Consider the following 26,393-nt stretch of genomic DNA (forward strand, 5'->3'; position numbering starts at 1 on the left):
GCGGTACTCAATTTTCAACACTTCAACGTGCTGGAATCAATGATCCCGAAGACAGACTATTCTTCCATTTTCTAGTTCTTACCGTGAGGTTCTGCCCCAAACTATTTACTCCCCAGACAGTTCTTTCTCAAATTTGAAACATGCAGTCAGTTCTCCACCAAAAGTACTTTCTATCTTTTATCTTCTTTCATTCTTTTTCTTACAAAGGAACTTTATTGTTATTAATTTCTAACAAGAGAATTATAGCAAATAGTGTGGACAACATTTTTATATATAATATTATATCAACAATATGACTATTAAGGAAACATTTTTAAAATGTATTAAAGTACAGTATGAAAGCAAGTCTTTGAAAATTAGTCAAGAACTAAACATCAACAATGTCTTAAAGGTCCCCTTTTCGCCCTTACAGCCCTTATCTCTTTAATTCCCACATCCGTTTTAGTTTATATTATTTCACACATTACATGTCATTCTCCTTTCGCCGCCCTTATGTCCACTCCAGGTTTTTGTCGGTTTTTTCCTGGGTGCCCTACTTGGGGGTGTCGGGGGCTACGTCCTGTGAACGTTGCCTTTACCTTGTTGATCTTTATTCTTATTGTTTTTAAAGGTCAGTGGTCAACTATTTCATGAATGTGATTGGTATTACTTGCAATAAAAACATTCCTGGAGATCCTGTTTAAAAAATGTTTGAAATTGATGTTTTCTGCCAAGAAAGTATCTATACTTTTTAACACTTCATTTGTTTAAATAGTTAGTTAAGTGGTAAAATATATTTTCGGGTATGTCACCAAAAATTATCTTTTACTACAAATATATATATTAAAGATATACAATAAATAGTAAAATACAGTTTATGGAATGAAAAATGAAACATAACATTAGTTACACATGTTCAGAAATAATAACTCATATTGTGTGGTAATATGCTATTAAGATTCTCAATTTCTTATTTATATTGTAAATTGATGATTATATTAATCAATAAGTATTAAATAATACATAAGACTTAAAATGGGGAGAAATAGTCTGCACACATGCAAACAGGTTTACCATAAAATAGGAGGAGGATAGTGAGTGAGGATACTTCGGGGGAGGGGGACTGATAAGGGGTATTAACCGGATATTCTGACTCAAAGTATGTCCAATAACACGTTCAAACGTATGAGCAGTCATTTCAAAAAAGGAACCAAAGAGTTAATGTACAGTGTAGTGGATTATACCAGCCAGTGGAACAATATAATTAAGGGCTTCCCCCAGGATCAATATTAGGTTCCCTGCTCTTCAACATATTTATTAATGATACTTCATAAATAAATTCACTTTTTATAATTATGCTGATAATAATACTCTGTCCAACTGGCTTAAATGATGCAGAATTGTTTTTAATCTAATCAAATGCAGGCACACATAGAAATGTTTCAAACTATTTCAGTGTGATGACATACTGAAATTAAAGCATTCGATGTAAGTGAGAACACTGTCTCCTGTGATGAACAGGACACATTACGCAAAGTAGATATAAGCCATTTTCTAAAGGGCAGCAAAACTGTTAAATGTTCTTCAAAGATTAAGTTGAAGCTGATCTATAAGCTACAAAGCCTAGGTGTTCGTCCCAAGGTATTGACCTGGTTCAAATTCTTTCTGTCAAATCTGTGATGACGGGTAGGTGAAGTTTTTCGCTTGTCCATTGTACTCCGAGTCCATCCTGGAGTTCCAAAGAGGTCCTTAGACTTCCCCTATTCGTGGCTTAGATAATAGCAGAGCAGACTCTTTCTAAATTGGACCAGATTGTCTGCTGATGACATTATTTGTTACCGTCCGGGAAATGGGAAAAGTCTGGATTACCGATAAATGCTGTACAATACTGAATTGAAATTAACTATAGAAAAAAATACTAATGTATAACCATTTCTTCACCTTTTAAAGGTCAGCAGCCGGGTATGTCATGTAAGACTATAACAAAACAATGGAATGGAATGTAAAATGTTACAAAGGCTAAACAATTCTGTCAAACAACCATACAAAATTATTTAAACAATTATTGCAATATACAATTATAGCCGCCATAGTCTTGTCTAGCTACACGTTATTAGAGGCTGCTTCCCGTGAACGATACTCTCACTTGTTGATCTTGTCACAATTTCATCCCACGCTACGACATTATACTTTAACCAGCATTACAATTTGTTTTCAGGAACATGTTTACTTCTTTAGATCATTCGTTAGAAAGAGAATCCCATTACCGTTTTGAAGGTGACTTTTGTGTTTCGTCAAATAAATATAATTATTATACATTTAACACATTTAAAACATTTTTTTTTATTTTCTGTATACCTAAGACATTTGTCAAACTACAAGACTTAGTGTCGTATAACTTTAGAAGGAAGCTGGTAAAATAAGATTAAGCTACTTTTAATAAGATAACCGCCGTTGCTTTAGTGCTACATTCACGAATTCCGCGTTACGTCGTAAAATTAGTCTCAATTAATTACGTTTTATCTGCTAAATTATGTGTAATATGACACAAGTAGATTGGAAAATGTCTCAGGTACACCATATATAAAAATCATAAAGTAATATGTATGTTATTGCATTTAAAGACATCAGCGAGACTAAAAAATCGCCGTCAGGTCGTCATTTTCACAAATGATCTTGAAAAATAAACATTTTCATGGAATTTTTTTTATGAGGTTTAAAGTATTATGTCTCAGCAACTGTATGCGCTAACATTGATTTCTTCCATTGCCGTGTACAATCAATAAAATATTATTAAGTTCTCGGAGAATTCAGGCATACTAGTTCAAGATATTCATAATGCACAATAATCTTCACACTTAACTTCGTAGGACCCCTACATATACCTGGTCAATTAACAATGTCCATTTGTTTCTTCGCGTCATGTTTGTATGTTCCCGCGTATTGCATAAGGGGCCAGTTAAGTGTCAAATTGCTAATCAGCGATGCGTGTTTTTTTTTTTTTTTTTTTTTATTTTTGTTTACTCATTTTTACTCATTTTGGCCAAAATATTGGTCCGGCCAAGGCCGGACCGGCCGGACCATCGACGACGGCCTTGATGGTGTGGAATAAATGTATGAAATATAAATACCCTCTTTCGAAACAACTATTACCCTAACTCCTTACCAAGAACTATAAGATTCTGAAATTCCGATCCTAACCCATATTGGTCTAACCCCAGTCTCTGATTATTCTTTGTGAGGATGGTGGTGGTTTGCCTTTAAATCTATCTTTGCTTTTAAGTTTTAACTGTACATAGTGAACTTTTACTTCCTACCATATAAAATCATTCAAATTTTATACTCATAATGCCGCCGATTATAGATCTTTGGGTTCATTGTTGATGATAATTTTTCAAAAAGGCGCTTGGTTAAATATTTCAAGCGTTTCAATACTAGGAAGATTTTTTGTTTATTTTCTTTGTTTTATATTTGATTTTTGCGTCTATATATAAGTCTATTTGATCACAGTTGTTCAAAATGAGACGAAATTCAACAAAAACTGAACGTTCTAGGTCAGATTTTAAAGTGGTGAAGAAATGCACTGAATGTAGTAAAGAGGTAAATTTTACGTTTTCTCTAAATTTTGCATGTTTTGCAGGTTTCTTGTGTCACGGTTCAGAACTGTTCACTATTTAGATGAGAAGATGTGTAAACGGCTGGATAGCTAAATCGGTAGAGCCACGGTAAGGTATTCCGAGAATCCCGGGTTTGAGTCCAGGCCAGTCTGCACATTTTTCTCACTCTGTGACATTTGGCGCCGAACGGATATAGCTCAGAGTTTAATTCACATAGCTCTATAACTCTGTGAAACCGGCGGCACGAAATACCCAAATACACCCAAATATACCCAAATATTGCCCATATATACCCAAATATAGCAATAATCATTTTTGTTTGTATAAAATACAGATTATGATGAGAAAATGAATTAATATTTATAACATTGTATGACTTAGGCAACTATAACTTTCATTCATTCAGATGTTGTAAGACAAAATAAAAATAATCTTGTGACATTGGCTTATTTAGGTTCATTAATGAATATACTAGCAATATATGATAAAGATATGATAAAATTTGTTGTCTACATTTTTTTAGTGTATTACTTTGTTCAAATTTCATACAAGTGTCCATCGTATTATTTTCTTTAATTTAATTTTAATATAGCTTTAATGGAGTATACTGTATTTGGGTAGATTCTATATTTTGGTGATAGGAAAGTGTATAAATGGGTATGTATGGTTTTATCTTATTCTTAGTGAACGTTTATATTGTAATTCATAATAAAAACAGCACTTTTTGTTATTAAACATTTATTTTTAGTATATTTGGACGTTATTTTTAGTATATTTGGACAATATTTGGGTATATTTGGGTATTTCGTGCTGCCCCTGTGAAACAGAGGATGAATTTCAATATAGCAGGGGAGTATGTCACGGTTCACCATATAGACGTGTAAGCCTTTTTACTTACCTTATGTACAAATCTTTACGTACTACGCAGCACTTGTCAATAAATATAATCTTCGCCTCCAGGCATAACTTAAACTGAATTGGTGACTAAACAGTTACTGCCGATAATTGACCGCAATTAACACCTTTAAGAGACATGACATGCAGATTAATCGGACATAATTGCCCTCTAATTTGCCGATGAAAATTCACGAATTCGAAAACCTAGCTAAACACCGTTTTCCGGTACTTTCTGTACATAGCTCTTGGGAATTCACCTAATGGAGTGTAATAGCGAACTCGATGTTTTCGGCCTTTTTTTAAATTAAATTGAAATAAAACAGTTATTTCTTTATAAGAAAATAATTAAATATCATTGTATGAATAATTCCATACAAAAAGTAAAGTAAATACACAAGAAAATATCCTTGTTTATTATGGAGGATTCCACTACGTCTGTTTGAATTTTATTGATTTTCATTATAAATAATTTATTTTTTTGAATAATTTGCAATAGATATTAAAGGAATATTGATAATTTTCAAAAACATCAATTTTTTCACCTTAAACGCTTAAATAATGATAGAAAAATAGAAATATCAGGTAACTGTGTTATTTACTTCATTTGGTGTAATTCCCCACAGCTAAAACGGTAACGGTCCGGAAAACGGTGTTTAGCTAGGTTTTCGAAAAGGTCAATATCACAATTATTTGAGCATAATTTAATTTATACGACACTTGCCACTTTTAAATCAGCAATTTAAAAAGTTTACAACCGCACTCGGTCTTACTTTATTTGACAGTTATTACACACAACGTCACACTGAACGTGTTAAATTACTTGCATATAAATTAATACACAACAGCAGCACAAGTAAATGGCTTGACACAGTTATGTTTGCATCAAGTTAAAGTCGGCGGCACCTTTGATCTTCTTTGAATAGCAGTAGCAAAAGAACAGATTCACAATTGGTAAATAACTAAATTCATTAAAACTGGATCATATAAACACCTGTTAAAATGTGATGAAAGACTATAGAATTAATCTGTTTTAACATTACAACCTGTAATTTTTAGCTCGACTTTTCTATGAAAAGGGGAGCTATCCTACTCGCCCCGGCGTCGGCGTCGGCGTTGGCGTCACACCTTGGTTAAGTTTTTCGTACCACCCCACTTTATTTCAGAAGTATTACAAGTATGGCTTTGAAACTTACCATACTTGTTCACCATCATAACCTCCATCTACAGACAAGAGTACATAACTCTGTCAAGGTTTTTGACAGAATTATGGCCCTTTTTTGACTTAGAAAGTGTATTGAGCTTGGTTAAGTTTTTGTACCACCTCACTTTATTTCAAAACCATTGGAGGTATTGCTTTGAAACTGACCATACTTGTTTACCATCACGACCTTCATCAACAGACAAGAGGACATAACTCTGTCAAGGTTTTTGACAGAATTATGCCCCTTTTTGACTTAGAAAATACATTGAATATGGGTAAAATCCACTTATTGCCTTAACCCTTTGAGATATTGCTTTGAAACTTTTAATGCTATTTCACATCATTACCCCCATCTGTACGCAAGAGAAGGTAACTCTGTCAAGGATTTGTTTTAAAAATTAAGGTCTTTTATCGACTTAGAATCTTGGTTAAGTTTTTAGTACCAGTCCACTTTTTGACTGAACTGTTTGAGATATTAATTTGAAAGTTGGAATACTTGTTTACAATCATGATTCCCAAACATGTCCAGGAGAAGGTAATTCTGTCAAAGATTTTATTTGAATTATGGCCCTTAACTGTCAATGTTTTGTATTATAGGCAAGCACTAAAAAACTTAAAAAATCTAAAAAAATTCATTCCTATCCACTTGTTCACTTTACCATAAATTATGTCATATAAACATTGCTGTAATATTCAAGGGTATCAAACAACTAGTTCACTTTAAAAATACAGAGATTCTTGTATTGCCTTTTACTGCAAAAACTTTTTTTATTGGCAAGCAATAAAAAAGTCGAGCGCGCTGTCTTACGGACAGCTCTTGTTTATTGTTTTGTGTGTACTTTACTCAAAACATTAATCTATAAAAAAAACCAATGAACATAAAAAAAAACGGATTTAATAAATGGAAAATAACTTTGATTTTTTAGGAAATCATGATTTTTGGTTTTTAACTTTTATTTCATTGAAAAGACAGAGCATCAGACGATCACCACTCGATTTCTGTCCATTCATTTTAGGCCGTAACCCCATTATGTCTTATTATTAATGCAATATAATACTTGTTGAATTAAAATAAAAAAATCTGTATTTGTATTACATAAAAAAATCTGCATTTGTAATCCTATTATGTACATCTTTTATATATATAATTCAAATATTAATATATCTGAGTAAATAGATAAAACATCTTTTTATAGATCAAATCAATGTGCCTAGCACTTTTTCACTTCTCCCTATGTCTTCAAACTTCTCTTTGATAGGAGCTGAAGGAGGAGTCACTTCTCCCTAAAATTTTGTTCTAGCTAGAGCCCTGTGTTCAAATGTATACAAATCCGCACACCTGCCTTCAAAATCAACTTTTTTATTCCATTTCCAATATTTTCACATAACCCTTGATTCTATCGACACAGAGCATATTATTCTACATTTTAAACTTCATCTTTAATATATACAAACAACACAACAGGCAAAATTAACATCAAAACTATTGCCGATTTACGCAATTTAAATAAATCATTTGACAAATTCAAACATGGCTCCCAACAACAGTCAAAATAAACAACAAAACTATCACTGTTAACTTCATTTTAAAAAAAATCTTCTGACAAATAAAAAAGTGAATATGGGAACCAGTCTAGCTAAAGTCGGAGCAATTCAGTAAAATGTTGGTTCCCATTTTCAAAGCACCCCATTCAGGCACACAATGCTTTAAAAAGATAACAGCTCTGTTTGTTTTCATGATGTATAGGTTTAGTAAAAATACAATGTACAAAATGATTAATAATATGGTGATACTTTAATTTTAGATTCCAGTAGCTTGCAAAATGTGTCCACTGTGTAAATGTTACGTAACTCCAGCAAAATCTGTCAAAACTCCAAAAGGTAAGCATAAAGGTACTATGTTGTAATTTCATTTTCATTTAAAGTTATCCAGTAAACCAGATGTTGAGATATGACTGGCAAAAATGATTTATAGTCTGCATTATAGAACGGAATAAATGTTTCTTCGCTTTTTGCAACCAATTCTGAAAACTGCTTTAAACTGTAGATTTACGCCACTAATAATTACAAGGCTATTATTGCTTTTCAAATCGAGCAATATTTGTCTTGGAAATGATGCCGCAAATAATGTTCAGGTCACGTGTGGTATTGCCACACTGTGTTTTGAGCTGGTAAAAATTATTCATACATGTAATAATAAGATGTTTGAATTGTTAATTATCATATATGTATATAAAAAAAGATCATAATGAAAAAGGCATGTAGTTTATACAAATTTATTTTAGTTGGATTGTGTTGGAAGATATAAGCTTATTGAAACACTCTTGAATCCAATTCTTGAACCAACCAGTACTAAGCAATGAATGTAAAGTTTCCTGCTCAAGGAAACAAAGGCTTGCCTCTGACAGGGTTTAAACCCACATGGTCAGCAATCCTTAGATTGCTAGTCTGACATGTTAACCACTCTGCCAGGCCAACACACATAAAAAGGCATTTATTGTAAGTTGTATTGAACTAACTAACATAATTATTGGACTATAATTTTCCTATTTTTTAGATGATGACAAAGAGGTTGATGCTAAGATACGAAGGACAGAAAGAATTCGTAGAGAAAGACCCGACTTCTTTAATGCCATGAAAGTTGATAATCAGTTTAAAAAGAAAAGGAAAAGAAAAGAGGTATGGTCGATAAACTGAGAATTAAAATTAATGTCAGTATAAATCATTCATAAAATCTGTTTTCATAAGTTTAGTTTTGACATTTTATTAGTTGATTACAATATGTCAATAGATTCTGATCTTTTATCCCTGATTTAGGCACATGAGGAGCTTTAAGTGCTTTTATCATCTATTTGAATAATAATAAAAAAATGAAAGTTCATCATCAAGAGATACTAGTAGTCATGCTCTTTTCATTTTGTTGAACAGTCCAATAACAAAATATTGCTTAAGCACTTATTTCTCACCACACCTTATTATTTACTACTTGATGGAGCCTCCATGGCTGTGTGGCTACTGTCACTGACTTTGAATCACTTGTACCCAACTGCTGTGGGTTTGAATTTGTAACAATACTAAAGATTTCATATGAGTATGCTATCCAACTAGCTTATGGAAGGTTGGTGATTCTAATTAGGTGCCAGCTTGTGCCAGTAATAATGCTCAAAAGGGAACCCTGGTTTTTTCCACTTTTTGTGCCCCCACGTAAGTGGCGGGCATTTAGATTTACCCTCGTCTGTCCGTCCTTCCGTCCGTCCGTTCACTTTTGTGTCGCACGTAACTCAAAAAGTATTTGACCTAGAGTCATTAAACTTTACAGGAATGTTGATCAGCATGTGTAGTTGTGCACCTGGGTATTTTCGTGTGGATATTTTTAGTATTTTCAGAGTTATTGCCCTTGACTTAGTAAAATTTTGCAATTTTCAACTTGTGTCGCACGTAACTCAAAAAGTATTTGACCTAGAGTCATGAAACTTTACAGGAATGTTGATCAGCATGTGTAGTTGTGCACCTGGGTATTTTCGTGTGGATATTTTTAGTATTTTCAGAGTTATTGCCCTTGACTTAGTAAAATTTTGCAATTTTCAACATGTGTCGCACGTAACTCAAAAAGTATTTGACCTAGAGTCATGTAACTTTACAGGAATATTGATCAGCATGTGCAGTTGTGCACCAGGTATTTTCGTCTGGATTTATTTAGTATTTTTAGAGTTATTGCCCTTCACTTAGAAAATTTTTGCAATTTTCAACTTGTGTCGCAAGTTACTCAAAAAGGATTTGACATAGTCATTAAACCTTATGGGCAGGTTGCTCAGCATATTTAGATTTGCACCTGGGGTTTCGCTTGTGGATTTATCCAGTATTTGTAGAGTTATTTCCCTTGACTTAGTAAAAAGATTGACAGAACAGTGGCGCGGTGGGGGCACCCGTGTCCTATGGACACATTTCTAGTTTAGTCTAAAGCTAGAAAGACACAATATGACCTGTGCCTGAAAACTCAACTAAAAATAAAAGTAACAACAGGATGACCAGAACCCAAACTATGGATAGATTTTTCAAAATCTTACTTGATATAAACATTTAAAACCTTTCATTACATTCAACATAACTATATACCAGGGTATCTGAAAATTGTAACTCTCCTACCATGAGCTCACAAGTATTTGAATTTTGATTAAATAAAATTTGCTCATGAAAATATTAAATATTATTTTGTCAGAGTACAGCCAGTATATCTAGTATTGGTAGCACAAGTACAGCACCTAAACCTACCACAATCCCAGTGAAGGTTCCCACAGATGATGCTGATGCTCCAAAGAGAAGAAGAGGTCGGCCGAAAAGTGTTGCTAGTGTATGTGCTAGTATAGATCCTTCAGATAAAGGTTAGTGTTTAATTTACTTAATAGTTATCTTAGTTACTCAGTTTTGGTTACACTAAAGTCGTATACAATATGGAAGCCTGGTCATCATTTTCATGAATGATCTTGAAAAATAAACTCTTCTCTTGAAATATTTTATATTGGTCAATGAAGTTGAAATGTTATGTCTTAGCAGCCGCAACATATTTGAGTTTCATTAAATTTTATTTACTATAATATATATATTAGTCTATTTCCTTGTCATAGTGCTTTCATCTGACATATATTTGCACAGATTTGGTGTAACTTTTGCACATTCCTGCATTACCGGATAAGAATATACACATCATGGCATTTGTATAAAACTCTGGTTATAACCAAAGTTTTATGTGCAACTTCTTTTGCAATTTCACTGCAACTTCACACATGTCTTACACATATATAGTTCAATGTCTTAGACATACGAGGGTTGTCCCAATATTCTGTGACAAGATTGTTTAAAAGCTAAATAAAACAGGTACGAATTTGATATTTTAATATGTTATAAACCCATATAATTTAAACATTTTCACAAATTTTCATAGATAAATATCAACAAACAACAAAAATATGCCATAAACACCATGGCAACTAACTGAATCGCCGCGCACGTCCAACGTCAAAGATGGCGTTAAATCCATATAAGGCGCCTTTCTCAAATACTCTCAATGGCTTTCAACGCAATAATTGTACCCATAAATCGTCAATTTCTGACTTAAATCATGTGGTTGTTAATGTCTGTTGAATGTTTGGATGGCATACATTAATTTTTGCTATACGCGAACTTCCGGTCTCGTTACTCCTGTTTTAGCTGTAGGAAATAGGCGACGAAGATCGGTCTTCCTATCCGTGTTTTCCTTATTTTCGCTTTTTGTAGCGCAAAACTCTGGTTCCGTTCATGCCTTTTGTACACAAATGCTCAGAATATGTTGCTAAACTGTTATATTTGGTATATTTGTTGAAAATCGTTACATGTGTCATCTCTAAATAGTCATGAAACCCGAGTGACATGTTCTTAGCGCCGCAAATTCTTCGAACGTCGTCATTTTAACTTTCCTATGTTATATGAGATATTTTCATTTATTCGTATCTTTTTCGTTTTTTAAGTTATTTAACTAAAATTTTTAGAGATGATTTAAACATAGCAGAAGAGGTAGTCAATGTGACATTGTGCAGACACATCATCAGATATTTGAAATATACGTAATTAATTTCAGCCTATTCATAACAAAATGTAAATTATATGACGTGCGCCGGCAACTCAAACCAATGTCGTTTATACTGAAAATTTCCAAGTAACTAGGGTAATTTTTTTGTAAATGATTTGTTGTAATGTTAAATAATAAACTTAACGGTTATATGTGTGAATTATTTTCTTTTGGCGTTAAAAATGAACCGGCTATAAAATTTGTCACGGACTTTTGGGACAACCCTCGTACATAGTTCAAAGTCTTACACATACATATTTCAAAGTCTTACACATAACTAGTTCAAAGTCTTACACATATATAGTTCAAAGTCCCTAGGATGGATTTTGATTGAATTATGGCCTGTTTTGATTTTCCTGTGTCATGTATTTTGAAAGAAATATTCTTCCCTTTAATTAATACAGTATCCATTATTTTGTTTTACTATCAAGCACTGAAAATTAGTTGAGCACTCTGTGAAACTGAAAGCTCTTCATATTTATGTCTTGGAGTTATTGTCCAATCACCAAAGTTGTTTCTTATCCATGTCCAGGTTCAGAAACAAAATCACCTCTACCAGAAGAAGACTGGTATGCCAACCTTCCACCAGAGAAATTCATGCAGTACAAGATAATTCTGGCAGAAATCAACAGGAAGTTCTCTACACAAAATTTCAAACCAGTCTGAGGAAAAAATGAAAACCAGAGCTTAATTTGAAACATAGACTGTGATTATTTCTTATGTAGAAATCATAGTGAAATTGACTATGTTCACTTTTGAAAAAGAGTTTTTCAAGGACCAAAATGTGTTCATTTAAAAACTAAGGAGAAATTGTCTTGCAGAAATGGTGTAAATCAGTGCAATATGTTAATTTAGTGGATGTTGAATATAATAATATAAGAGCCTGTTTTAACAAGATAAAAATGTGTATACTTATGAATATGCATAAATTTTATATATGAAAATGTATTCAGATATTGTATTGCCCAAGATGCATATATTTAACCGAAATTAAATTCCTGGAGAAAAGAACTATATTTTTTCTTGGCAACATTGTGAAAATGTTTACACATACATTGTTATGACTTTAAACTGTGTGTAAATTGGAGTATTTCACATGTAGAAATTTTGGCCTCTGCATAACTAGATGCACCTTTAATTTACATATCTAATTTAGTTACAGTTATTTTGATAAACAATGTATCACTATGTAACTAAAAGTGGAATAATCGGGTCATGATGTCAAGTTGTACACAGACACTTATAAAAACTTGTATTTCTTTGAGAAAAGTGTCATTTTTATATGTTTATGGACCAGAATGCGTTAGAGGATATTGCCAATTTATAGTATTTTTTAAGAGGGTATAAAACTATATCTATTGTAATGTTTGTTAATTTTATAATTGCATATGGAGTAATGTTGTTCAAAATCTTACGTTTTTATTTAGACATCAGATATATAACTTTTTACTTTTTGAAGGGATATCACTGAGGTTTTTTTAACATGACAGGACAGGAATTTAAAAAAAAAATTGTCCCACTTGACGAATAATCTTTTTAGAAAATCATTTGCTCAAGTTGAGGAACTAACACACAAATGAAAAGCATTCTAAAGGTTTTAATTCAAATCGGTTATGAATGACACAATTTTTTTGGGGGGGATTTATTAATTCTGAGAATATTTCTTTGTAACCTTGTGTACATTTTCTGTTTTAAGTGCCCAAGTAGATCTATATAGGAATTTTGAATTTTGTTTTCATATTTTTGGACCTCAGTGGAGCGCCTTTTAAGTTGGAAACTTTGTAACAGAATAAAATAGAAAGTGGTGTGTAGTATTTGTAAAAACATTTTTATGCTGTAGTTGTATATATTTTCTCTCTCAAATTTTGTTTTTGTGATAATTATATTGTTTATTGTATTGAAGATATTGATAAAACTTACATTTTGAAATAAATGGAATTTGAAAAGTTGTATAATGTATTCGCATTGTCTAATGTATTCACATTTTCTGCACACTTACTAAGTATTAGCCATTAAATTGTTGCATACTGAAATGTGTTTATATTCTAGGACAGGTTACTCAACAAACGCTAGGTGACTCCAATTTCTTTTCGCTCAAAATGTTTCTAAAATCATGCAAAGTTTAAATTGATTCTTTATTAAGAGAGTATTCATTCTGCCTATATGGATATATGAAAATTGTAGCTTACGGAGATTTATTGAAAACTGTTACATTACAAGGGCAAAAACCATGGACCTTTTTGCAAAAATACTTTTTAGTTTTGTCCCTTAGTTAAAAACTTGCTATATTCATCAGATATTTGAAGAGTATTCAGGGTCATACAAATATTTTTTAAAGATCCTAGTGTAATGCATGTCGTACGAAAGAACGCTTTTTAATTTAAGCAAATAAGTGGTTGAAGTGATATTTCGCCCAATGAAATCGTTTAATTTTAAAAATTCTTTATTACATTTAATTCATTAAATCAGCACCAATTATGCTGGTAAATCAGCGTACTGTATCATACTGTCACTGTGTACATATTCAAAACATTATTTCAAGCATTATGTAGGTAAGTGTCTGTTAAGGCAGTATTTATTCCGTTAAATCTGTCACTCTTAATATATATGCATTTAATGTTAAACTTTATTTCAAACTGCATATCTATTGGACAAAATATTTTCAAACACTAAATTTGATTAATGCTGGCTAACAAACATTAAACAATATTAAGTTATATCTAGACAACTAGAACAAAAACAAAAATGTTAACTTTGCTAGAAACATCACTATTCAAAATGATTAAGTTATGTAATCAAAGGAGTGATAAGTAACTATAATTATACACGAGTGCGTTTTGTAAGATGAAGAACATTTACTCAATATTGGTTTCCAAGCAGTTTAGACTAGAAACAGCATCACTTTCAAATTGTGAAAGCTTGCCTATGATTGACTGTTTGAAAGGTCATATGAAGATGACATCCTGTTGTTGCTTGTCAAATCCTATGCTTAGCATTAATTTGGAGCTGACTTTCATCAGATTGATTATGTGTTACATATAAGTTTATTCTCTGAATGTTCATTGTGACAATGGATTGTTTAAGCCACTAGTCTAGAAGTAAAAAGATACACCAGTTTGTCAAGTAAACGTTTTTAACAAAAAAAAACAAAAAAAAAACAAAAAAAAAAACAGTAAAAAACAACATTTAGACAACAACTGTCACAGTTCAAATTTATGTAAGATAGCTGAAACTACTTGTGTGCAAGTATGTTAAATGTTGGTGGCACTCTGTTTGTTATAAGCTTGTTATAAGCTCACCAAGGGTGTTTGTGCCTTACCAATCTGGATGATGGCAACTTTAATATTGTAATTGTTTCCAGTGAGAAATAGTTTCTTTGTTTACAGAGTTACTGTAAAGAAATAGTTTATTGTTTACAGAGGTACTGTAAATAACAGTCACCAGTTCTTAATAAGTACCAATAATAAGCACCATCTATCATACAAAAGTTAATCCCTGTACATTTGTTAATATTTTGTCTGTCTTTGAAGCAAAATTTCTTTCATTATTTTGACAGTTTGAAGAGTTTTATAAAGTTACTTTCTTTTAAAGCACGGTTGCTTGTGTACAATGTACATGTTTCAGCAGACCAGTAGACAGCTTGAGGGTATTTTATATCCTTTACAACAATCTGTCCTTCACTACAGTCTCCTGATATCTCTTCTATGGTATTGTTGTCTATACAAACAAACACAGTCCCATCATCTGACATTGTCAAGCCACGTGGACTGGCTGTACAAACATATTTACCTGTCACCTCACACTGCCAGTTTAACTTGGTAACTGTTTTTAATGAATAATCAGATACAAAGATACAATTGTCACTTGTTGTAATATAGTTTGGATTTTTGAAAATATTTTCATCTTGTATTGTCTGTAATACAGTGCCATTGATAAGAAGGATTTGAATTTTAGCTGGATTGAGATATGACACCACCATTTTATCTTTATGACAGCTTATACCATAACATTTTCCGTCAACCTGTAGAGTGTGCTTCTTCCTGAGATTATTTCTAGAAACAGAAAAGAACTGAATAGTTTGATGAAATGGCAATGTGACAGCAACTTCATTTTGTGAAACTGTTGTGACATCATAAGGTTCACTATCAAAGTTATGCTGAGCTTGAACAGACTTTCTACTGATATCAACTATTTTTATGGCCTTGTTGTTATAATCTGTGATGATAAGAAGATCAGGAGTAAGGAGAGTCATTCCTGTTATCCAGCAATCAAGTCTGTCTTGTGATGTTTTGATACCGATTTTATCCATTTGTGAACATTGTCTGGACCTCAAAGCAGGAGATAATATCCTACCTTTCAGTGTCCCCAGTGACTTCTCTTTTGCAAGAAGATTTGATATTACCTCATTTGGTTCAAAATTATATTCTTTGACTTCAAATTCTGAGAGCTTAGAAACACTATGTTCATATTCTTTTATCATCTGTTGTGCATGTTTTAGTTCCATGAACAAATCATTGGCTTGTTTGGAAGTATTAAGATTTTTAATGACATCAGAGGATGACTTAACTGATTTAAATACATCTCGACATGCTGTTTCTACAGTCTTCAGATCCTTGACATTGTCTTCTTGGATGACTTTTGCAGCCTTTTTGACTTGTCTTTCCATTTCATCTAGTCTTTGGTTGATTTTTGCTCGGAATTTCAATATGTCTGTCAATGCTTCTGTCAAAGACTTGATCGATAACTCATTCATTTTCTTCATGTCTTGAAGTATTTTGCTTGATCGCTCAGTCATGTCGTTCAAATCCTTCAATACATCTTGATACTCTGTGCCATTGATGGTTTGGCCTGAAATGTCAGGTATATAGTTGACATTGCAAGATGTTACTGTATGCTCAAGTGTTACACAAACACTGCAAAGTAGAGCCTTATGATCATGGCAGTAAAACTTGATCATCTCAATGTTGTGTTTAGGACATGGTTTTGTGAAATTATCTGGTTGCCTTGGAGTTACAGTTGAAAGAGTCTGAGGCATGTTGGTCTTATCAAGTAATGCATGGTGTCTTGACAATGTGTGTCTTCTGTGGACGGTAAAACATGTTTCACACAAATGCTCTGAACAGTTTGTACAATAGCCATGGGCAGGAAGTCTAGGTCCATCTCGATCACATGGCTGACAGTATAGTTTGAGATCTTCATCAGAACCCATAGAAGTTGTGGAAGATGAAAATTGTTTTGTGGCTTTTTTACCTGGGACAGCCATGATTTCCCTGAAACATAAGAAAAACTAAACAAATGAATTACCATGTTTAATGATTTTGAGAGTTTATCATAGTGTGAAATGAATATTTCCTACAGTAAGACAAGTGAGCATGATGTCAAAATAATGTTTCAGTGTTAGGTAAACAGGAAGCACAAGAATTTCAGAAAAGTATTTGTCTTTTTGTAGATACAGTCTTACAAGCTCAGTTTATTGTGGTCAGTCTTTTCATTTAGCAACTACTTACCTGTCAAGTGTTTGTGTTTTATAGATCAGGGCCTCATGCGATCACAAGTGTCAACAATTAAAAACAAAATAAATTTGTTGAAAACATAAATTCCCAAACCATAGCATATGCAAATGAAGTATACATGTGATTTTTCAATAAAATTGATAAGGCAAATCAAAGCTCATTTACTGTGATAGTGTATACGCTACTCTGGCATCAGCAGTTAAAATTGACCTTGAACTTGATCAGCAGTAAAAATTGACATTGAACCTGATAAGCAGTTACAATTGACATTGAGCTTGATCAGCAGTTAAAATTCACATTAAACTTGCAAAATTGACATTGAACTTGATAAGCAGTTAAAATTGACATTGGGCTTGATCATCAGTAAAAATTGTCCTTGAGCTTGATCAGCAGTTAAAATTCACATTGAACTTGATCAGCAGCTTATTGACTTTCGGCTTGATCAGCAGTTAATATTGACCTTGAGCTTGATCAGCAGTAAAAATTGACATTAAAATTAATCAGCAGCCAAAATTGACATTGAACTTGATCAGCAGTTAAAATTGACATTGGGCTTGATCAGCAGTTAAAATTGACATTGGGCTTGATCAGCAGTTAAAATTGACATTGGGCTTGATCAGCAGTTAATATTGACCTTGAGCTTGATCAGCAGTAAAAATTGACCTTGAGCTTGATCAGCAGTTAAAATTCACATTGAACTTGATCAGCAGTTAAAATTGACAATGATCTGCAGTTAAAAATGACATTAAAATTAATCAGCATTTTAAATTGAACTTGATCAGCAGTTAAAATTGTCATTGAACTTGATCAGAAGTTAAAAAATTGTCATTGAAATTGATCAGCTATTAAATGAATTAGTTGTTGTAAAAAGACATAAGTTGTTAATGCACAACAGAAAGCATCACCACTAATACGCCAGGGACAAGTAAAAGAAAACATTTAGGAGTCTGAGCTTAAAATTTCTTGAAAATCAAACATGTATGAATGGATTAAGACCGTTTTGTATGTTATTAAATATTAGGAAGTCATTTTTATGCGCCCAAAAGAATTTCAGCGTATATTGTTGCAAGCACCTGGTTGTCCGTCCCACCGTCCATCCGTCTGTGGGCAGGTTTTCTTGTCCGGTCTATATTTTCTTAAAAAGGTGGAAGGAAATTGAAACCTTTTGGCAAAACTATTAACCATAATGAGACAATGTGCAGAGCGCAGGTTTGACCTTTGTCAGGTTAAGGTCACACTAAGTAATTTTGTTTTAATATCAAAATTTTGTGTCCGCTCAGTATCTTTTGAACCAATAGAAAGAAATTAAAACTTTTTGGCAGAAATATATATTATTTTGAGACGGTGTGCAGAACACAAGTTTGAATTTTGGATTTCCTACAATTGAAATACTGTTGGGAAAAGGCGTAAAATGAAACAAACAAACAAAAACAAAAGCCCCACCCTGGAGATTAATTTATTTATAGGCGTTTTGCTGTCCGGTCTGTATCTTTTGAACCGGTAAAAAGGAATTGAAACTACTTGGCAGAAATGTTAATCATAATGAGACGATGTGCCGAGTACAGGTTTCACCTTCCTCAGGTCCAGGTCACACTTAGTCATTTAGTTTCAAAATTTTGTGTCTGCTCTGTATCTTTTGAACTGAAAAATACTTTTTTGCAAGTATCATTTATATCAAGACGGTGCGCAGAACTTTAAACTTTGGCAGGAATATTACTTATATTAAGACGGTGTGCAGGACACAGATCCAGACTTCCTAAGATCAAAATTGTAATGAGCCATAGCATATAAAATGTGAATTTCTAAAGGTAATTTATCAAAACTATTTATCAGTTTTATCAAAACGTTGGACATGAATACTGTTTTGCTCCATTGTAAGCAGTCTCTCTCTAATTGAAAGACTGATATATGTTCATAGGAAGAAATACCAATATAATAAAACACAGAAAATAAGAATCCCTAAAGAAAGTCCAACACGGCAAAATTGAAAACGTTGCAGGCTCGGTTTGATTGAGCCTGTTCATGGACGGAACTGTCAAGTGCAAACTACCGTCCACGCCTCCTAGCACCGGCTTAAACAGAATTCAACATTTAAATTATGAACTGGTACAATTTTGAAACATCCGCAGATGTGTTCATATGGCGGTTATCATGGAACCTTCAATGTGACACGCAAGTGCCATTCCATGAAAAGCCGTATATGGTCCACAAGTTAAAAAAAATGCGTTTGCCCTAAACGAAAAAACAATGGTGGAACTAAATAAAATGGAATTTTGAAAGGGGATCAGAGGTTATGAAGCCTGCATACCACAGATATGACGTCAAAAGGCAAATTTAAAAAGCAGGCAACATATCCTAAGGGTGAGGAATACTGGAACCACCTAACAAGAAAATAGCCGAATAGAAATAACTAAATTACCACAAGCACAACAATAATGTCGTGCAGAACGATCTTTAAGGATTGGAAATATAACATCTATGATTGAATGTACAGGGCGACTTTTTACGGCCTCCACACGGCACAAACAACGCTGATGTGGCGATAAATAGAGAAAATAAGTATCCTTAAAGAAAGCCCAACACGGCAAAATTGAAATGTTGCAGGCTCGGTTTGATTGAGCCTGTTCATGGACGGTACTGTCAAGTGCAAACTACCGTCCACGCTCCCTAGCACTGGCTTAAGCAGAATTCAACATTTAACATGAACTGGTACAATTTTGAATTTTGAAACATCCGCAGATGTGTTCATATGGCGGTTATCATGGAACCTTCATAAGTGTAGCCCAATGCATTTTGAATTGCTGAATTTTAAAAGCCTTGAATCAAAGAAGGTAATAACAACATATTTCCATATGCCCAAAAATATTGTATTTATGTTAAAGCTTAGATATTTTACATGAAGCATCCCTTGTTGACATCTACAAAATTTATATAAATCATGCTCTTGGGTTCAATATTGGTACTGCCCAAGGGGTCACATAGATAGAAAAACTTATTTTCATATATGTATTCTTATGTTAAGTTACAAATCCCAGATCTCAGTTATTTGGCATGTATCATTTGATAGAAGAACCCAGAAATTGTTCCAAAAATCATTTCACTGATATGAAAAAATGGCTGTACCCAGTTGGTTGATGGGGGGATGGGTAGGTAAAGCATAGTTTACATGTACACATATTTAAATAGTATACATGTTTGAAAAGTCTTTTTTATTAATTTTATTTCTTAAAACAGATTTGCATTTGGGCGTATATTGCCACGCTTATGCGGTGCTCTTGTTTATTTATAGCATCTATTTAGATTATCAGAGAATTATAATTATTAAACATGTATATTAATGTTATTCAAAAACTTCCCCACCGCACAGGGAAGATGTCGTAATTAAATTTTGACTTTTTCTTATGCTTTGTCTTAAGAGACATAGACGACCATTTCTGGTGTTTCCCTTGCATGTTCTCTTTTTTCAAGTTTGACTGTAAAAACCTACTTTTGTATGACAATACATTTTTGTCTGATGTCAAATAAATGAAAAACATCAAAAAGGAGACATTTTGTCAAGCTTGAACTTGTAACAAAATGTGAGTTACATGCAAATCAAGTTCACCATCCAGAAATATACACTTTCTTGTACAATCTTAATCTTATATTCGATACTTTAATATCCTGTTTTACCTTTCCAATCAATTGTTGAAAAATTTTATGTACACATAAAATGATACGTCACTCTCATATTATCATAGACAAACAGTATAGCGTTTTATATTGTTAAAGTATTTTAGATGAATACAAGGTACTGTATAGCGATAAACTATTAAAGTCATTGTATAAAGTGTATATACAGATCAGATGCTTTATTTTGATTGAGATTACATGTGTATGATGACTGTTTAATTTTTGCCACTTTGGTAGATTTTGTCTTTTTGAAGTGATTGTTATTAAATTGTTATTGATGCTCCTGTTCAATTATAAAAGGTATACTGTCTGTCTCACAGGCGCTAGTCACATAATCAAATATTTTACATAATAGCGCCTGTGGTCTGTCTGAAAACATTTTAAATTTACCTTTTTAAACTAATATTCCTATTTTCATTTACACGTAGCCCTACCTTTATTTAAAATATCTATTTTTTTAAGAATATGTAGTTTTTATTCATATAAAAGAGATAAGTTTTTCATGCAGTTGATTTAAGTTGACAATTTTATATAAACTACAAAATTATGCTTTTAACTTTAATGAATGACATTTGTCCAAATAGGAAATAAACAATGACAAATCTAGTTATTTTAACATATCTAGTTTACATAACAAACACATAAGAAATTTAAAGTAACATACCTTTTAACTTGAAATAAGAGTTTATATTCCAACAGTTTTTAATTCATTGCTGTGTTTAATATTAAAAAAAATTGAATACACAAATATGTCTGCCTTCCATCTTGGATATTTTATTTCTACTTCCTGGTAACGAGTGTAAACAAGTTTGATAGTTACAACAGGTCGGTCGATGAATTGAATGGTAACATGATCACTCAATGTAAAACTAAATAATTGAAGATTGATTTTTCAGTTTATAAATACGGTGATATAAATTATGTTTAAGATTGAGAGAATATTTGAAAAGATCAATAGACAAGTTTGATTTATTTTAAACTTGCATATTATTATTGATTTACAGGGTCGTCATTATGTGATGAATTGGTTAAATTTTTGACTGTTAATCACAAAAACCATACCTATGCTACCATACTTTAAAGGAATCATAATTTATTACACATATCAAATGGAAATAATAAAAAAACATTATTTTGTTTTGCACTGATGAATGTATATAGCCGAAACGTAATTACTGAATGTGCGTGTTTGTGTGGCTTGTCTGTTTATTAACATATCAAATGGGACACTTAAAAAGAAAAAATATGCTAATATATAGAGGATATTCAAGTTTTTTCTATAAATACATGATTTATTTACATCGAGTGGTATGAAAATAAATATTTCATGAGTGGCGGTAGCCACGAGTGAAATATGGTAATTTTCATACCACAAGATGAAAATAAATCATATATTTATAGAAAAAACTTGAATTTTCTGTTTATTATACATTTTTCTCTTTTTAGACATTAAAATTTGAAAAATTTCCCTTAAATTTTGTGAACTAACAGAATTTAAAAGAAAGTAGTCCGGCAAGACACCAGTGAAAATACGGAAAATATGCTTCACTGCAGTGAAAAATAAATTTTTACAGTGAAAATACGGAAAATGAAAATACGCATTTTATTTTATCAATATTTCTCAATATTTCATTAATAAGTATATAATAAATGTATATATGTAATATAATTATATTCTAATATATGCAAGGTCACCAAGGTGATGAAATATCAAGATGTTGTCTTATGCATATCTCCTACATACATGGAAGAATTTGTATGATACTTTAAAGAATTGTTCACCACTATGAGCCAAATTGTTCCATGCAAAATTCAGATCTATTTAACAACTGTCAATCTCACACTTTGAGGTGATAGAAAAACGCTTGTCCAGAGCAAAACTTCTACATTTATAGGGGGATTTTAATATAACTTGGCATAAAAGTTCACCATTGTGAGGCGGAATGTTGCATGCAAAAATTCAGGTCCCTGTTGCCAAGATCAAGGTCACACATAGAGGTCAAATTCTGAATAAAATATAAAGATGTGTATAGGAACCATTTATTCATTATTTATTGAGGGTTTGTAATACAAATGGTAACTATCATGACTAATAGTGTGACACATGTAAATTTGGGTAATATTTGCAAGGTCAAAGTCACTAGATATGATTAAATATCCAGATATTGTCCCCAGCATATCTCTAACATGCATAAAGGAATTTTTCAGACTATAATATATGTATAGTGACCAACTTGTCTGTCGATCTTCTTATCAACCTCATCTCCACCTAAAGCTTTTGTATTTGGCGTATTTTTGACAATGTCATAATTTAAGACTCGGTATATTTGTCCTGTTCATTAAAAAGAGAACACTAAAATTTTCAGATCCCGAAGGATCAAAAAATTATGACACCTCAGTTGGAAATTTTTTATAAGAGTTCAATCCACCTGCTTCATAGGAATGACACCTTTATCTTATATGACTTACATATTAAAGTTGCATGCCTCCAGATGAGTCAGAAATATTTCAATAAAATCAAACTTGAGAAATATGTACTACGATTTTAGGAAAAGTAAAATGATTCAAGATTCAAGTAATATTTTACATGTTATGTGTGGATAATGACTGATTTTTGTGCCCACCACTATGGGGGGGGGGGCATTTAGATTTACCCTTGTCCGTCCATCCTTCCGTACGAACCCAGAGGTACTTAAGTGACTTGGAGAACAATGGGTAACAGTAAATTCTCTTTGATCCTGTTCATTCCGTTTTTACTTGTGTGTCTTTTTTTAAGCCTTGTGTGACTAAAGATGGCCAAAAAGATCAAAGGAAAAGTCACAGAAGTACCATTTTGTGTGTACCTCCGTCTATCCGTCCGTCCGTTCCCTTTTTGTGTCGCACGTAGCTCAAAAAGCAATTGACCTAGAGTCATGAAACCCTACAGGAATGTTGATCAGCATGTGAAGTTGTGCACCTGGGTATTTTCATGTGGATATATATTTAGTATTTTTAGAGTTATTGCCCTTGACTTAATTAAAATTTGCAATTTCTGTCGCACGTAAAAAAAAAAATTTACACAGAGTCATGAAACCTTACAAGAATGTTGCTCAGCATGTGTAGTTGTGCACCTGGGTATTTTCGTGTGGATATTTTTAGTTTTTTTTTAATTATTGCCCTTGATTTAGTAAAAATTTCCAATTTTCAACTTGTTTTGCACGTAACTAAAAAGTATTTGACCTAGAGTCATGAAACCTTACAAGAATGTTGCTCATCGTGTGTAGTTGTGCATATGGGTATTTTTGTGTGGATATTTTTAGTATTTTCAGAATTATTGCTCTTGAGTTAGTAAAAATTTACAATATTTTACTTGTGTTGCACGTAACTCCAAAAAGTGTATGACCTGTAGGCCTGAAAGTTTGCAAGAATGTTGGTCAGCATGTGTACTTATGCACCTTGGGGTTTTCTTGTGGATTTATTCAGTATTTCTAGTTAAATATTTACAACTATATTTCTACTGCGTTACTAACGCTGTAAGGGCTATTTATGCATATTTTACAACTTTTTGGTAATTTATGAGGGTTGTAAGTGCCATTGACAATGTGCAAATTGCTTCATTTTGGATATTTCTTAATACATGTATTATACACGAAGGAAGGTAGTCTAGTACTGGTGTAACTCTCCAGGAACGATGGTTAGGAAACTACCCGCCTATATGACTGAAATACTGTTGGGAAAAGGCGTAAAATGAAACAAACAAAACAATATTATACATTCAAATACATTTTCAAAATTTTCATGAAAATTAGCGTGAATCTGGAGGCGTGCTGCTTTAAATAATTTACAAATAAACATCAAAATGATAAGTACTAAGTAGGAAGTGTCTTATTTATAAACTGTTACATGTAATAGTTGTCTTTTTCATTTGTTTTCATGCCTTTTGACCCCAAAAAACTACATGTATGCAGCAGATTATATAGAGGATATTTGTTTAGTTCAGTGTAAGATCGGAATATATTTCACCGAGTGAGCACCAAAAGGTTTATTTCACGAGTGGCGCAGCCACGAGTGAAATATAAACTTTTGGTGTTCACAAGGTGAAATATATTTCGATCTTACACTAAACTAAACAAATTTTCTTTTTATTATATGCAAAGAAACGTTTTAAAAAGACATTTAACCTAATATTGAATGAAAAGCGCGCCAAATAATTATACAACGTGACGTCATTTACGACGTCACGTCATTAAGTTGGTACCCAGTACTGTGCACGCTTGTATTTCATTGAAACAACGTAAGGGGCTTAAATTCAAAACAGTGAAATTATCAAAGTGGTAATTTCACTGTTTCAAACAGTGAAATTACCAGTTTTATATCACTGATATATTTCTATAAACCACCGAAAAGCATGTAATAAAGAAGTTCAAACTTTGTCACTTATATTATCAATAGAATGCAAAAGAACCGTAACTCTGCCTTGCTTATTTTGGAGTTAGTGTCCCTTTTCAATTTTACACTGTTGACTTTGTCTTGGATATTACTGTGGAATACTGGAGGTATCAACAAGAAACTAAACCGGTAGATAGATCTCATTGAGACTTTGCCTTGTCTAATTTTGGAATTATTGCACTTTGAACTTTGTCTGGTACATAACTCTGAAACTACAAGAGGTATACATTTTGTGTCCAAAAACTATTTGTGCAGCATCACCCATTTCAACCGGCTCTTGTATTACATGATTTATAACGTTATTCCTCATGATTATCTATTTCATGGGATTAATTTGTATCTGTAGACACAATTGCTGTAATACTTATATTGTTGTATATTTAAGGTACCATCAGGATTGTTCATACCTAGTATGGCAGTTGGTGCTATCATGGGACGATTGATTGGTATTGGCATGGAACAACTAGTCATGTGAGTATTTACAAGTATATACATGAAATTTCACAGTGTATATTGATTTTAATTTTGTTAAAAGAGATACATGTACTATATCTTTTAAATTTGCCAACCTCTTGACAGTATTTTTTTTCCTAAAACTTAAAACTTAACAAAAATATACCAAATTGTGTAAGATATTTGTACATTGTCCTAATTCATGTAACGGTTTGATTGACATTTTGCAACATATTTGTTCCCGGTTCCTGATAGAGTAAGGCCTACTTTTGCAAAGTTAACACGCTTTATGTATGCTAGGTTACCTACACTTAGTATTTGTAGTTACAAGCTGAAACATACAATATATTTTCAGATTCTATAGAATATCAACATTAATCTGGAGGTGCGATGCCACAATTACTGAAGATTTATAGTCAATATTACATTCCTTATTTGCTATGAAAAAAACTGTTTACAAAAATACGTCTTTGTAACACGTAAACCACTGTAAGTTATTCCTGAGTGGATGGTCTCCTGTTAGAAGTCTATTTAATTAATCCTAAAGAATAGTACATAGAAAAACCACTCAGTCACAATTAGTGTGACTTCATGTGCTAATTTGTTCATCAAAGCGAAATGTGACTGTTGTAGCGTGACACAGAACTGTCTTACACACTGAAGATTGTTGCCTGGAAATATAATTACTGTAACATAAGTATACAGTTATGTTTGCGTAATGTTGTGTTTCTATGGTAAGATTGTGTGCCATGTGATAAATCTAATCTATCAAAGTCTGTGTTGCATTATAGACGCATCTTATATAAGTAATTTTTGTTCAGCATTTTCAGATTTATCTATGGCGCTACTTAATAACGCAATTACTATATTCGTATACCTGATTTTTCGGGTGACTTCCTATATGGCCTAGTTTTTTTGTATAAATGTCTTTGATTATCAAGAAATTAAGAAAGAATTATAATGAAATAATTCTGTATGATAAATAAATAAGTATTTCACGAACGAACATGCAGACTGTTTAATATACG

General features: G+C 32.5%; 2 protein-coding genes across 2 annotated transcripts; one reads left to right on the plus strand and one right to left on the minus strand.

The window, feature by feature from the left end:
- The first annotated feature begins 3,387 nt into the window (after nucleotides 1-3,387).
- Nucleotides 3,388-13,254, plus strand: LOC132734677 (UPF0547 protein C16orf87 homolog). Its single transcript, XM_060721465.1, has 5 exons — nucleotides 3,388-3,579; nucleotides 7,500-7,575; nucleotides 8,252-8,373; nucleotides 9,914-10,076; nucleotides 11,832-13,254. The coding sequence occupies exons 1-5, from the start codon at nucleotides 3,499-3,501 to the stop codon at nucleotides 11,963-11,965; spliced, it is 576 nt and encodes a 191-aa protein (XP_060577448.1). The 5' UTR covers nucleotides 3,388-3,498; the 3' UTR covers nucleotides 11,966-13,254.
- A 1,390-nt stretch (nucleotides 13,255-14,644) lies between these two features.
- On the minus strand, nucleotides 14,645-21,313 carry LOC132734678 (uncharacterized). Its single transcript, XM_060721466.1, has 2 exons — nucleotides 21,149-21,313; nucleotides 14,645-16,569 (listed from the first exon to the last, which is right to left on the minus strand). Exon 2 carries the CDS (start codon nucleotides 16,560-16,562, stop codon nucleotides 14,844-14,846), a length of 1,719 nt encoding a protein of 572 aa, XP_060577449.1. The 5' UTR covers nucleotides 16,563-16,569; nucleotides 21,149-21,313; the 3' UTR covers nucleotides 14,645-14,843.
- Nucleotides 21,314-26,393: the final 5,080 nt, after the last annotated feature.

This window comes from Ruditapes philippinarum, unplaced genomic scaffold (assembly GCF_026571515.1).
Source record: "Ruditapes philippinarum isolate M1 unplaced genomic scaffold, ASM2657151v2 ctg7195_1_1_1_1, whole genome shotgun sequence".
Classification (NCBI taxonomy): Eukaryota; Metazoa; Mollusca; class Bivalvia; order Venerida; family Veneridae; genus Ruditapes; species Ruditapes philippinarum.

Bases quoted from the DNA above. Each gene is read 5' to 3' on its own strand.
- LOC132734677 (XM_060721465.1), top strand. From the start codon at position 3,499: ATGAGACGAAATTCAACAAAAACTGAACGTTCTAGGTCAGATTTTAAA. The intron at 7,576-8,251 runs GTAAGCATAAAG...CCTATTTTTTAG, and splicing joins ATCTGTCAAAACTCCAAAAG to ATGATGACAAAGAGGTTGAT. The intron at 8,374-9,913 runs GTATGGTCGATA...TTATTTTGTCAG, and splicing joins AGAAAAGGAAAAGAAAAGAG to AGTACAGCCAGTATATCTAG.
- LOC132734678 (XM_060721466.1), bottom strand. From the start codon at position 16,562: ATGGCTGTCCCAGGTAAAAAAGCCACAAAACAATTTTCATCTTCCACA.